Consider the following 14471-nt stretch of genomic DNA (forward strand, 5'->3'; position numbering starts at 1 on the left):
AACAGTTAACTGGAGCCTTAAAAACAAGACACTCAAGTGCACCAGAAGACTACCAAAGGAGTAACAGGAGAACCCAAAATCTTGGGAAAAATTTTGGCAATGATATATCCAACAGCAGACTAATCTATAAAATCTACAGAAAACTCCGACACCTTAACAAGAAAAAGATAAATAACCCAATTGAAAAATTTTCCTTCCTATCCAGCCGTTCCGGAAAGCCGTGTGCCAGAGCGAAGAGCCCCCCACATCCTGCGAGCTGTGCGCCTGTACCCCAATGTCCTCCAGGAAAAACTAGCACCCTGATAGGAGTCCTGACCACCTCTCCATGCTCCAAGAATACAGCGGCTCAGCAGCTGAACACAATTCAGGTTTCTTCCACACACCCTCACCCCCCACAAAGGAAAAAGCACCCATGTCTACTCTAATTTCCACTGCCCCCCGTGCACCGCCACCCCCTAAATAAAAAAGAGCCTGTCTGCTGCTAAAAAGAAAGAAAAAGAAAAACAGAGGACATGAACAGTTTATTAAAGAAGAGATTTAGGCAGCCAACAAACATGAAGAAATAGCTGTGATCACTAGCCACCTGAGAGATACAATGTAAGCCACCGATAACACTTCACCACAGAATTGATGGGAAAGTTCAAAACCCAGAAAACAATAAACGCTAGAGAGGTATGGACACACTGGAGCCCTCGTACACTGTCAGTGAGACAACCACTCTAGAAAGCAGTGTGGCACTTCCTCAAACAACTGGGAAACCAAATGCCATTTGATGCAGTAATCACACTGCTTGGTAGCATAAGAAATCTATCTATATATCTCTCCTATAGGAACAGAGCACAAAAAGATACATGCACACACATGTTGAGAGTAGCACTATGCACTGATATGGCATTTAGGTTATTTCCAGTTGCTTGCTCTCAGTGGAAGAATGGATAAATACAATTTGGTACATATACACAATGAAATACATGGGGGTACTCCCACCAAAAAAAAAAACACCTCGGAATTTTGCAAAGCTATATATTTAAATCTTTTTTTACAAAACAATCATTATCACCTGCTAAGTACTCTCCATTACTCTGAATACATTTGTCAAATCTGTGGTTCCATTCTTGCTCACCGAGTGGGAAAATGAGCCTATGAAAGCACTGCCCAGAGAAGCTTTCTTGTTTTTCTTTGTTTTGCGGGGGAGGGTACCCCCTCGAACTACGCAGCGTGAAAGAAGACGGTGAAACTGTGACACTTCATGACATGGATGGCTTTGTAGGGCATTCCGCAGTGTAGTCAAGCACAAAAGGCAAATATTGTATGGGACCGTTCTTAAAAAAAATCAAAAGAAGGTTTCATTCTGGAAGCAGGATACTGATGGTGACTAGGGCCAGGAGGAGCAGGGAGGAAGGGGAAGTAAGAGACTAGAGCAACGGTTCTCCACCTTCCTGGTGCCGCGACCCTTTCATGCAGCTCCTCATGTGGAGTGACCCCCAACATAACATTATTTTCGTTGCTACTTCGCAACTGTCATTTTGCTACTGTTATGAATTGGGCCACCCCTGTGAAAAAGTCGTTCCACCCCCAAAGGGGTCTCGACCCACAGGTTGAGAACTGCTGGGCTAGAGGGTAGAAAGGTGTTAATTTGGGTGAAGAGGGTAATATCCTATTAAAGGTAAATGGGGGGAAGGGGGAAAAAGCGGGGGGAAGGCAAGCTACAAGGAATTAAAAATGATTTGATATGAAACCACTACCCCAAAATCACGACATTTGTATATATATTAGTATATTAGTGTACCTATCTATCTACCTATATACATGTATATAAAACACAATACATCAAACCTCTGAATAGTCAAAGCCATACGTGGAGGGCAATTTACACCCTTCAGGGCATAAACTTCAGTGCATAGTGTGTTTAAAAGTATTAGTGAGTCAAAAAGAACTGCTACTGGGTATCATGCCTCAAGTCTATTGCAAACAAAGTATGTTGTTTTGTTTTTGCAAACAAAGTATGTTTTAACACGTTTCTGCAATAAGTGAATGGCTAAAGTCACATCAGCTCAATAATATACTTGTCATCGTTTCATTAGAATGCCTTCAAACAAAATGATCCGATCAAAACAGTGGCTTCCAAGGGGATCTATTGGACCAGTTAAATTCAAGGTAGAGAAGTCAGTTCAGAAGGTTATGGTACTGATCTTGGGAGCCCAGGGGGCAGTCTTGACTGATTTTCTTAAAGGACACAGGACAATCATAAAGGCCTTTTGGAAAGACGTTTTAAGAAAATATGAAGCTTCATTAGTTTAAAAAAAAAAGGAGGGGAGCCAGTAAAGTTGTGCTAAAAAATATATATGTATATAAATAAATATTTCCCCCCATGGCAATGCACCTACTCGTTCTTTAAGGTAGCAATGGAAATTTCATTGGGAAACCTTACCTCATCCATGCTAATGCTGCTCTTACCCCTTTATATTTCTTATGTTCCCCAAACTCAAAGAATACTTAAAAGGAAGTTTTGATGTGGTGTGTATCAAAGAATGCAAAATTCTTTGGAGAAGGGTTAGAGAAATGGGTTAACCAAATGCCTTCAGAATTATAGAGACTTAGATGGAGGATTTGTGGAGAAACAATAGATTCAGATTTTGATATTTTTGTTTAATAAAAGTTTCTATTATTTTGTAGTGATTTTTTTTTACTTATCCCAATGCTATTTTAGAAAGAGTTCTGTAACGATTGTACAACTCTTACTGATATGATCCAACTACTGAATTGTCTGATAGGTAGATTATGTCCCAATGAAACTTTCAAAAAGAAACAAAAAATGAAAAAGAAAAAGTTATAAATCAGATTAGACGTGCTCCACTGAAATACAATAAAAAGAAACAAAAATTAAGGGCCATGCAAAGGAAAAATAAAGAGAAAAACGGAGTAGAAAACATGTAATAAGGCTGCCTGCTTTTTAAAAAGCAGATAAGACTGATAATCCCTTTAACAAGATCAACAAAAATAAGAGAGCAGAATAATAATTTCAGGAATGAAAAGTGGTACATTAACTATAAAAGTAAATCATAGGAGAAATGTCATGGGAAATAGGAGAAGTTAGAGGCACTGATCATAGAACTGTAATGAGAATGCTACTCAGAGGACTTGCCAAGCGAACTTTCAGACTGTCATTATCATAGACGTATCATAATATAAGAATGGAAGTCAACTATAAACCTGAACAGAGACTAGTTTTAACTATGTTCTATAGGAAAGTGAATACATTTCTGAAAATCTAAAGGAATAAGAGGTACTTGGACGGTGCAACAAGTTTGCAATCAGTGGCTAACCTAAAGGTCGACTACATGAACCCATCCAGCGGCACCTCAAAAGAAAGGCCTGGAGATCCATTTCCGTAAAGACTACAGTCAAGAAACCCCGTAAAGCAGCTCTACCTGTAACACATGAAGGTCACCATGAGTCAGAAATGACTCGACGGCAATGGGCTTTGTTTGATTTAAAGAAATAATAGCAGTAACAATGGATCAATTGGGCCAGCAAACTTTTCTTTTATGTAGCCAGAGAGTAAATATTTTAGGCTTTGCAGGCCATATGGTCTGTTGCTACTCAATTCTGCAGTTTTAGTGTGAAAGAAGTCATAAATAATACATTTAAAAAGTGTGGTTATGTCACAACATATATGAATTTGAATTTCATAAACCATGTGTCTTGAAATATATTTATCTCTTTACCAACCAGTTAAAACTGTAACAAGAACTCATAGTTAGCATAGTATAACCAACATACAATTGAGCACTTGAACACACAGGCTTTAGATAAACTGATATATGGGTAGGTACAGATGCATACATAAGTGAGAATAGATACAAGTATGTATAACCAGAAAAAGCCAAGCTCATTGCCACTGAGTTGACTCTGGCCTATACAAACCCAAACTTCAAGCTCATTGCCACTTTCTCCTGTGGAGCACCTGGGGGTTTCAAACTGCTGACCTTGTGGCTAATAGCCCTATGCAAAAGCCACTACGCCACCACAGCTCCTTTTTGGCCCATAGCAACCCTATATAAGGCTTCCAAGACTGTAAATCTTATGGAAGCAGTCAGCCTCATTTTATCCTTGAATTGGCTAGGGGGTTTGAAACAGCCACCGTGCAGTTAGCAACCTAACACCTAAGACAGTATCTGCCATCAGGGCTCCTTATAAGTATCCATCACTCACTCACCAGTATCAAGTTGATGCTGCCTCATAGTGAGCCTATAGGACAGGGTAGAACTGCCCCTGTGGATTTCAGAGGCTATTAACAGGCATCATCTAGTTCTCCTGGTCTCAAGGGAGAGGAGGCTGTGGCTCATGTAGACTTGTTTCTTCTTTGTGCTTTGGGTTACCTTTTACTCCTGGTTAGTAGAGATTCATAGTTGTATATTAGATGGCCACTCATAAGCGTTTAAGTCCCCAGATGTGACTCATTTCAATAGGATGTGGACCAAGATTTTTGAAGGAGTTGACCCATGAGGCTGTATGTAGTAACATGATTTGAAATCCATAAACCAGTGTTGGAAGGTGTTCGATTATATGAGGAGTATCCATATTTGCGTGTACAGTGAATATATGTGCCTGCACCCATATATTTATATTGACACATACCTATGGATACTTAAGAAGCCCTGATGGCCTAGTGGTTAAGTGTTGGGCTGTTAACTGCACAGTTAGTTCAAAACCACCTCGGTAGAATGATGAGGCTTTCTACTTCAGCACAAAGACCAGGAGAACTAGATGGTGCCTAACTTCTACTACAGACCATTCTGATCTGACTCACAATAGTTGGTCCTGGATAGAAGGGCTGAAAAATACAGACCAGAAATGAAATTTTTATTGAAAAACAACAAAAAACAAGGCAAATTGGAACAGTAGAGAACCAAGGCCTCCCCGATGTTATCTCCCCAAGACACTCTTTTATCTGAAAACAGAGCCTTTCCAAAATGCATATTTTAGCAAAATAGCAGAGGGGCACACAAAAGAAAAGATATTACAAGTAAGATCATGCCCTACTTAAAAAAAAACATTAGCATGAGCCCAAAGGTTACCATGACTTAAAAGCAAAGATGAGAGTTAAGAGGGAGGGGAACAATAACATCACCAATTTGTGTGGAATTTGTCAAACAGAAACCTAACTTGCTGTACACATTTTCACTACCACTCCAAAAACTCAGTATTATTAAAAACAAAAAACTTTCTTAGCTCAGGGGCTGTAAAAACAGTGGATGCTCGAATTGACCATCAGGCCATAGTTTACTGACCCTCAGACTGGAGTACCAAAAGGAAATTTAATATGCAAATAAAAAGCGGAGTTTCAGGTCAAGAGTGCCAAGGCTTAAGTAGTATCACAATGCCATCTATTGGCAGGCAGAGAAACTGAAAGTGGTTTGGAAATTTTTAAGATTTCAATTTGATTGTTCAATACGTACTGAACATCTTATTACATGTGGTACAAGAATAAGCATATATACATATCTTCTTTAGAAAGAAAATAAAACATAGTGATCTCTATATGCCATCATACTCAAGAGAATATATTCAATAACTGCCTTAAATGGTCTTTCTTCTTGGAAGTTGAGTCACTCAAGCTAAAAGTGACAAGCTTCAATGTGCCCTGTAAACAGTTTTTAAGTTTCCAAGTCAGCCACAAAGGTATCCCTGTAGGATATCCCAGATGTCCCATACGGAACATATGAATGTTACAGAGACCCCAAATCTCAGAGATTATGTCAACATTCCTCAATACACAGCCCCCATAAAAATCTACGAAACTTACTACTATAACACATAAGTAACTTATTCCCCTTTTTATATGAAAACAACAAACCCCATCCACTCCTTTTTTCATCTCTCTAACTATCCATAGGAAGCCTCTATTCAAATTGTGTCCATATCTTTACTCAATGGAACCTGTCTACCTGCTGATCACCCTCTACCTCAATTCTTATCAACTGAAATAATTAAACCACCGTTCACATTTATCTACCTTAGACATTATAACCTGAACTGAGAGCAAAAATCTGGCTTTGGAGAACAGAGGACAGATCCTTGATAAATATACTTGGGAGGGGCAGGAAGAACGACACCATAAATTTAGACGATATCTGACCCGATTTCATGATTTGCCAAAACCTGCTAAATCAGCGAGAGATCATTTTCTGTTCCAACAGTCAGACCATGAGCAGAAATTCACATGGCCTACTGCAGCAAGTCGCTCACACTGACCCGTGGTCTTCCCACTCAGGAAATGTGCACCTGCACTGGGCTCTCTTTTTGCTCCCAATAGTAACTTTTATAGGAAATGTATGCAATGTATTTTGGAAACAAAAATTAAAAACTAGTGGAAGCAATTAGATAAGTCAGTAAGTTTATTTTAAAGCGCAACATAACTTTTTGTTGGATTTATCTTTACCTTAAATTTGGGAACAAATCTAGTAAACTCTTGGTGCCAATTGTTAAGTGTAGAAGCAGGAGAAATTATTAAGAAAGGTCCCCAAATGTTCTCTCTCTGCAACAAAAAAAAGATGGATCAGTGAACCACAGAAAGCTGAAAATGTCTCATTCAAAATTATAATTAGTTTAAAATAAGCAGTTAAGAATAGGAATAAAGTTGCTTGCATACACTTTGAGGAAAAAAAATAGCCAAATAATTTCTCTCTCCCTGGACCTCTTTCAAGTCCTAATTTATATCTTTTGCAAAAGCACTTATGACAGAATGACTTTTATGTTATTTCCCCCATACTAGATTATCCTAACAATTTTTATTATGTAATTGGTTTAGAGCGTTCGCTTTTTCCAAAGTACTTTATTTTTTTTTAATGTGATAAAAGAGGTTACCTTTTACTATTTTCCAAAGTACTTTTACACATAGTATCTCACTTAATTCCTACAAGGTAGCGATCACTCCCATTGCACATAAGATGGCACTACACCTCAGAGAGTTAGAGAGAAATAGTGGAAAAGAGGTTAGGCGATTAGCCTACATTTACACTGTTAGGAAGGGTAAAGTTGAGAAGTGAAATCAAGTCTTCTGAACTAACTACAATGTTCGCCCTCTTCAACTGGTGGTTCTCAATCAGGGACGGGAATTCAAACCACACGTGATCAAAAACTACGCTAGCCCTGTAGAAAACCATAGTGCTATACTATACTCTGCTCCTTCAGTAAAGGTCTTAAGCGCAAGAACAATCTTATTGTCTTGGTATGTTACCGAGCCTAGCTCAGTGCCTTACAAGTGGATGGTACTCACTAATCAGTGAATGGCTGAATAGTAAGACAAGTATACAAATATTAGTAGAAAATGGCTACAGGATCGAGAGAGGAAGATGGAAAAATTGCATGTACCCACCTCAGCCAGATGGGCCAGGAGAGCAATGCTTTGTACTGTTTTACCAAGGCCCATTTCATCAGCAAGGATGCCATTAATACCCTGGGGGGGGGAAACACATATATCAACACCGTCTGCATTCCAACACACAGTGCTTACCCAACTGCCAAGAGAACCAATCAAAACAACAGGTTTATTTAAGCCATCGTTGAGTAGAGATACCTAACTTCAGCACTATTATACTTTGCTATAATGATTCCTGTTGCCAATTCTATACCTAAAACTATGAACCTTAAAAGAGGGCATAAACAGCCCAACTGTGAACCATAAACAGGTTCTTTAGCTAATGTAACTCAGGTATAAAAGCAAACAATCAGGTTTACTATGAACACAAAAAAACTACATGATAGAAGTATTTTCCAGGTTATAAATAGAGACATCTTTCTGTCTCTTGTCAAAGAATAGAGCTTCAAACGAGAGCCGAACATTAAGAAACGATGCCATGCTCATTCTATAATGATACAGAGCCAACAACTTTAGGAACAGCTAACACTCGAAAGGGAGTGGGAATGACAAGGTCAGATATTCACCTGTTCATAGAGATTGGCCAACCAATTCATGCCTTTCAGCTGATAACCTTTCAATTTGCCATTAAAAATCGTGGGCTGTGGAATATCCTCACCGGCCCGGATAGATGGGTTTGCCAAGCTATAGCTCTCCCCAAACCCAGTTCCAGACTTGTTGGCTGCCCGTAGAGCAGCTGCTCGGCTTTCTTTTGCATCTTCATCAAATGACCTTGTCTGGAAAATATTAGACGAAAAAAATACTAAATGTAAATAAAATCTCCAGTGCCAGCATCTATACCCTGTGTAAGAAAAACAACTAGGATAAAATTATGACGGCATAATCCAACATCATATAAGATGATTTTATATACAAAAGAGTACATTAAAGCATATTACTACTTTAGTTAGCATGATCATTATAAAGACATCAGAATGTAATTTTGTTGATGGATTTATACTAATCCATATTACAATATAACTGCTTCATCAAAGGATTTGCTAAAGATCTGGTTGGTTAGAAAAGGGGGAAAAAGTCACATTTGTGTCTATCCTTGATTTGGACACTGTCAAAGGTACATCAATTTAATAAATTGTGTTTTCTTTACTCAATTCAACTTAACTGCAAAGTTTATTTCTCATTTCAATATTCATCACTGTATCACAAGTACCAGAGAGCAAATTATTACTAAAATGTGTGTGTGTGTGAAAGAGAGAGAGATGTAATTTAGCAGTCTCCCGAGACACGATGACTCTTTTTTTCACAAACCACCACAGTACATTTATATATGAGTTAATGCCCACGATGACTCAAGAGGGCAAAAATCTAGGCAAACTGTCCTGGCCTCAATTCAACACACTTACACAAGTAAGTCCTGACCCTACACTCACTCATATACACACATATACCCATATTGGTCAGTGCCTTAACTGGAAATGAAAAACACTAAGGGAAGGTGGTCCTTTAAGTACAAAGGTTGTAGGGTATTTTCAGGGTCAACTGCAGTTTATCTTTAAGACTCACCCGAGCTTGATGAATATGGTAGGCATTTTCAGCATTCTTCAGGGCCTGGGTCTTAAAATGATTACTATCTGAAAAAGGAAAATGTGTATATTATCAGATGATCGCCTCCAAAGAAGGAGTCCATATGAAGACCCCTAAGTCCCTTATTCTACTTCTCTTTTGAGTTCCTAGGGTTGGGGAAAGGCTCCACTTCTTTTACTGATGAGGTAAGAGCTGAAAGAGCAACAAAGGCAGAGGGCTGCCATTGTTCTCCAGTAGATAAAGCCAATTCACAAAAACCACACAGGGACTTAGCTCTACTGGTTCCTAGTCATGGGTGGTTTTTTTTTCCTGAAGCAATGTGACAAGTCAGCACAAAAGAGAAGGAGGATTCAAATTTTAATAGCCTTGATGCTGGGGAAACTATCCCAGTTGAAGAAACACAGATGATGTATAACCCACAAGATACTTTGAAGTATTCACCTTCCTCTTTTATTCCTAACTGAACATCATCTTGGCCACTAGTCATGGTAAGCCTCCTCTCAAACTTGACCCTCCATTTGGGGCACAAAAATACCCAGACTGAATACTTTTCCTCATGTTTGCATCACCAAGAATCTTTTTATATGAGAAATTATTCTCTCTGCTGGCATATGTTCCCTTAACTTTTCCAATTCAATACCTGTTATTTCTATAAGCAAAGTAAAAACAGTTAAAATGTCCCCTAATTTACAAGATTATATAACCATATCCTAAGTTCTCTAATAAAATTGATTTTAGATAGTTGTTGTACATACACACACTCCCATTTCAACGTAATAATCCCTCTTTTGATTTATTGCCTAAGCAATAAAAATAAAAATGGTAAGAGTTAATAACATATATTAATCGTAAAAAAAAAATTTAAACATCCACCAAACTAACTGCCATCAATTCAGACCCACAGTGACCCTATGTAGGATTTCTAACACTGTAAATCTTTACAGGAACAGACAGCTACATCTTTCGCCTGTGGAGCAGTTGGTGGGTTCAAACTGCCAACCCTGGGTAAGCAAGCCCAATGCCTAACCCAGAGCGTCTCCAGGGATCCTTCTATCTAACCTCAGATATGAAAATTGGGCAGGTACCACTTCCTCTAGTTCTTGAGTCAGGCCTCACCATAATCTTCTTGTGTGATATTTACTACCACACCCCCACCAATGTCGATCTGTCTCTGAGAAGAACTGTCCTCCAGTTTTCTGAGGATTTCTTCTTGGATTCCATCGTGACCCATGTCTCGTTTGCGACTCATGAAATGGGCATACAACTCTGTCTGCGTGATTAAGAAGTTCAGTTTTCGCTGTTGTCTCTTGGCCTAAAGGAGAAAAACAGTTATGAATTATGTCCTCCTCCTCAAAAAATGTTTAAATTCTGACCTCTATGTCCCATATGGGAATGTTATCTTTTGCAATATTAATGAGATAGGACTGGTACAGGATGTTTTGAGTCAATCTTTTTAAAAATATAAGAGGAGCACATTAAGGAAGCAGCGATAGGGGAAGAGAGATATGAAGTCACATGGAGATGGTTCAGAAATAGAAGCTCAAAGAGACAAGGACCTTTCTCTAACGTGAACAGAGGAAGTCTTTTCTTAGAGCTCACACCCCTGAATTCACACTTCTAACCTTCTAAACTGTAACAAAATAAAATGGCTTTATTCCCTGATCAACAAAGATGAAAATTAAAGCCATTTTTGTTGTACTTCTGTTACAGCAGCACTAGATAACCAAAACAAGTTAAAAAGGAAAATAACCTAATTAGCAATTATAACCAAGAAGCAGTCAACCCAATAAACCTACATAGAAAAGTGTGTGGAGAAATTATTTTTTCCACATTTTTGAAACCTCCCTCTTAAATAGTTTGCATACAATTTCTTTACAAATCCCTTACCTTTAAACCAAAGAAACAAAAAAATCCAAAACCAATACCATCAAAGTAATTCCAATTAATAGAGACCCTATAGGATAAAATAGGCGGCCCTTTTGTGTTTCTAACACTGTTAATCTTCACCAGAGGGGACAGCCTCAGCTGGTGGGTTTGAACCATCAACCTTATGGCTTACCAGCTCACCCCAAAACTCACTAGGACACCAAGGCTCCTTCCTATAGAAAAGTAAAAATTACTAATGAATAACTATTTTCAGTACTACTAAAAGCAAGCAATAACCTTCATTTGAAGTCTAATGAAAACCAATGTTTTCATGCAATAAGAAATCTTATTACTCAAACCCACTGCTATTGAATGATTCTGACTTATAGTGGCCTTACAGGGCAGAGTAGAATTGTTCTAAGACCGTAAGTCTTCCAAAACAGAAAGCTTTATCATTCTCCCAGGGAACAGGTGGTGGATTTGAACGGCAGACTTTGCAGCTAACAGCCCAATGAAACCCACTGTATCACCAAGGCTCATTATTCCCATTAAACTTATCTAAATCCCTGTTTTCTCTTTGCTATACTACTTTCCTGTAACAGAACTGAGACACAAACTAAACACATCTGGTTTCACAAGCTGGGTACTGGATACATGGACACTGCTTAATTACTTTTAAAAATGTGTGCGTCTCAAATACTCTTCTTTAACACTAAAACTCAAAATATGTGACTAGGAGGTATGAAATATTTCAAAAGTCAATTCAAGAGGTTTTCAAGAAGAAAAAGAAAAAAAAGAAGAAGAAAAGGAGGTCAGTTAAAGGAAGAACGCACCCCCACGAACAACCTACACAACGTATGGCTTACCTGTGATAAAGATAAAAATAAGCTAAACATACATCCTTTTCAAAACATGGAAGACAAATTCAAAATAACTCTGAAATACCAATTATGGAAAAGAAGCATTGGGTAAATTAAATGAAAGCATTCCTCAGCATATGAACAATGAGTAAACAAACAATCTAAAAGACTGTATTATATGCTAAGTCAAACCCACTGCCATTGCAATGGGTCAATGCCGATAGCATACAGGCTTTCTGAGGCTACAGATCTTTACGGGCGCAGAAAGCCTCAGCTTTCTTGCACAGACCAGCTGATTGGCTTACCCAAGAAGAGCACCAGGGCTCCTTGATATACTGTAAATATCAAATTCAATAGGGACTATTTTAGAAAACTCTCATATTAAAATTCATGAACCACATAAAATTCGTATGAAAAACATTTGATTTAACCTTAAGCCACCTCCACAAAACAAACAATAATAAGGAACATAACGAAGAAAAAGTCCCCAGAGTGCACTTTATAAAAGTATGCTACCTAAAATCATTCCTTCTCTGTAATTTTGTAACATTTGAGCCAGATTATGAATTATTTCTAAAGACCCATTTGAGAGGAAATGAAGGAATTTTTAAGTATTGAAATGTTCCAAAGCTAAAATGCTGTAAACAAAACCTTTCTAAACTTAAACAATAAAAAAAAAGTGTCTTTTCACTTTTAAGCATGTGTGTACATAAAGTAAATTAAGGAAATAAAACCCATCAAAAATAGTTTTATTTCAAAAAAAACAAAAAGTTTTATTCCAAAAGTTCAGAAAGTTACCTAAGTCAACAAAATCACAGTTGCAACTCCCAACAGTCAGTTATCAATGTACTTGAGAGAATGCCTTACAAACCTAGATCATAAGCCAAGCTCAAGCTCAAGAGAGTTAATTCTCAAATGCATCTAAACTCAGTATGCATTTTCAACAGCATCACATATTTACTCTCCATAGACTCAAACTGCATGCAAAGATGCAGACTACCCAGAGGACCTTCATGAACTAGACAACACCCTCAAAGGAGTGACGAAAGAAGAAAAGATCAAGAGAGCTCTGAAGAGACTCCAAAGTTTCACTGGGGGGAAAACAAAAATCTTCTAATCCCTAATTTCCTTCTCCAAACTTGTTTTTCCTCCATTCATCCCAACCAATTTACCAATAGCAACACAACAATTTTGCCCTATTAATTCTCTCTTGCTGGTTCAATACACATACAGCTGACATCACCCAACCTTTGGTCTAGCAATAATATGGTTGGTTGTACGTTAAAATAGGAGAGCAGGAAAGATGAGGGAGGAGAAAACTGGGTTTGAAATCCACTATCCTAGCTGGCAGGGTCCTGGTGGAGTAATGGACTAAGCACTGAGTTGCTAACCACAAGGTCTGCAGTTCCAACCCACCAGCCACTCCCCAAGAGAAAGCTGAAGCCGTCTACTTCTGTAAAGATTTAAAGTCTCAGAAATCCAAAGGAGCAGTTCTATTCTGTCCCATAGTGTCCGTATGAGCCAGAACTGATTTGTTGGCAGTGAGTTTGGATCCTTAGCTGGCCCTAAATTTAGTGTGCTGCCAGGAACTGACAACAGATCAAACCTGGAGCCAGCACCTGTTTTGTTTATCCCTTTTCTTTCTCCTTGGTTGTTGTTGTTCCTTCAGAAACACGGCAAAATCAGGCTCTATAGAGAGGGAAGGCAAAAAAAAAAAGAAAAGGGAAAAACGGGAAAAAAAAGAACCTAACGAAACAAAAAAAAAAAACCGGGTTAAAACAAAAAAAGCCCCAACCCAAAAACAAGGCCTCCAAAAACAAAAACAAAAAAAAAAAAAACCTGGCCTTCAATTGTTAGTTTTATAATTCATAGAGTGCAAACCTATTTCTTGATATGGCTTTTAGAGTCTTCCAAAAATGTATGCTTTTCTCCTACCTCCCGCATTTCCTCATCCAACTTGCGCTGCTCCAAAGCTTCCTTCTCTGCGCGCTTCCGGTGCTCCTTCTCCACCTTCTCATACTTCTTCCAGTACAGAAGCATTTCCTTGGTGAGGCGGCGGGCCCGAGGCAAGGTCTCCTTACAGTTCTTCTGAGCCTGCAGAGCCGCACGACGCACCTCCTTCATACACTGGTGGGCCAGCTGCAAAAGACAACAATATTCTCATAACAGGGAGGAGCCAGTGTCTGCACCCCTTCTTGGGATCTGCACCACAACAGCTCTCACTGTTTAATACACAAACCCTCCTATGGGCATGTCTTTCTCTCTGCCCCTGACTGCTGACTACTGCCATGACAGTGAGCCAGTCCCACATACCTGAGATAACAAAAAGGATGAGAAATCCACAGGCACATTACCTTAGATCAAACAGAGGTTCAAGTGTATGTGTACAACTCTTTTTACTATCTTTATTATCTACTGAATTGTGAATTATGTCAATAAAACGGCTTCAAAATAAATAAATAAATAAATAAAAGCTGCCTTTGACCTTAAAAAAAAAAAGCACAGAGCGGGGGGAGTGTGGAGTGGAGACCCAAGGCCCATTTGTAGGCCATGGGACATCCCCTTACAGAAAAGTCTCAGGGAGGAGACGAGCCAGTCAGGGTGCGATGTAGCGACGATGAAAAATACAATTTTCCTCTAGTTCCTAAATGCTTCCTCCTCCCTCACTATCATGATCCCAATTCTACCTTAGAAATCTGGCTGGACCAGAGGATGTACACTGGTACAAATAGGAACTGGAAACACAGGGAATCCAGGGTGGATGATCCCTTCAGGAC

General features: G+C 38.8%; 1 protein-coding gene across 2 annotated transcripts in view; it reads right to left on the reverse strand.

Annotated features, from left to right (window-relative positions):
- Positions 1-14471, reverse strand: part of INO80 (INO80 complex ATPase subunit) — a 113242-nt gene that overhangs the window by 85874 nt on the left and 12897 nt on the right. For both annotated transcript variants that reach the window (XM_045287779.1, XM_004712722.3), the window contains exons 8-13: positions 13630-13833; positions 10085-10280; positions 8948-9015; positions 7951-8160; positions 7382-7462; positions 6446-6541 (exon numbers count right to left, since the gene is read on the reverse strand). In XM_045287779.1, the coding sequence (XP_045143714.1) occupies positions 6446-6541; positions 7382-7462; positions 7951-8160; positions 8948-9015; positions 10085-10280; positions 13630-13833 (855 nt within the window). The remainder of the gene's footprint in view (positions 1-6445; positions 6542-7381; positions 7463-7950; positions 8161-8947; positions 9016-10084; positions 10281-13629; positions 13834-14471) is intronic.

The sequence above is a fragment of the Echinops telfairi genome, unplaced genomic scaffold, assembly GCF_000313985.2.
Source record: "Echinops telfairi isolate 266 unplaced genomic scaffold, ASM31398v2 ScPeMD7_18;HRSCAF=68, whole genome shotgun sequence".
NCBI classification, from domain to species: Eukaryota; Metazoa; Chordata; class Mammalia; order Afrosoricida; family Tenrecidae; genus Echinops; species Echinops telfairi.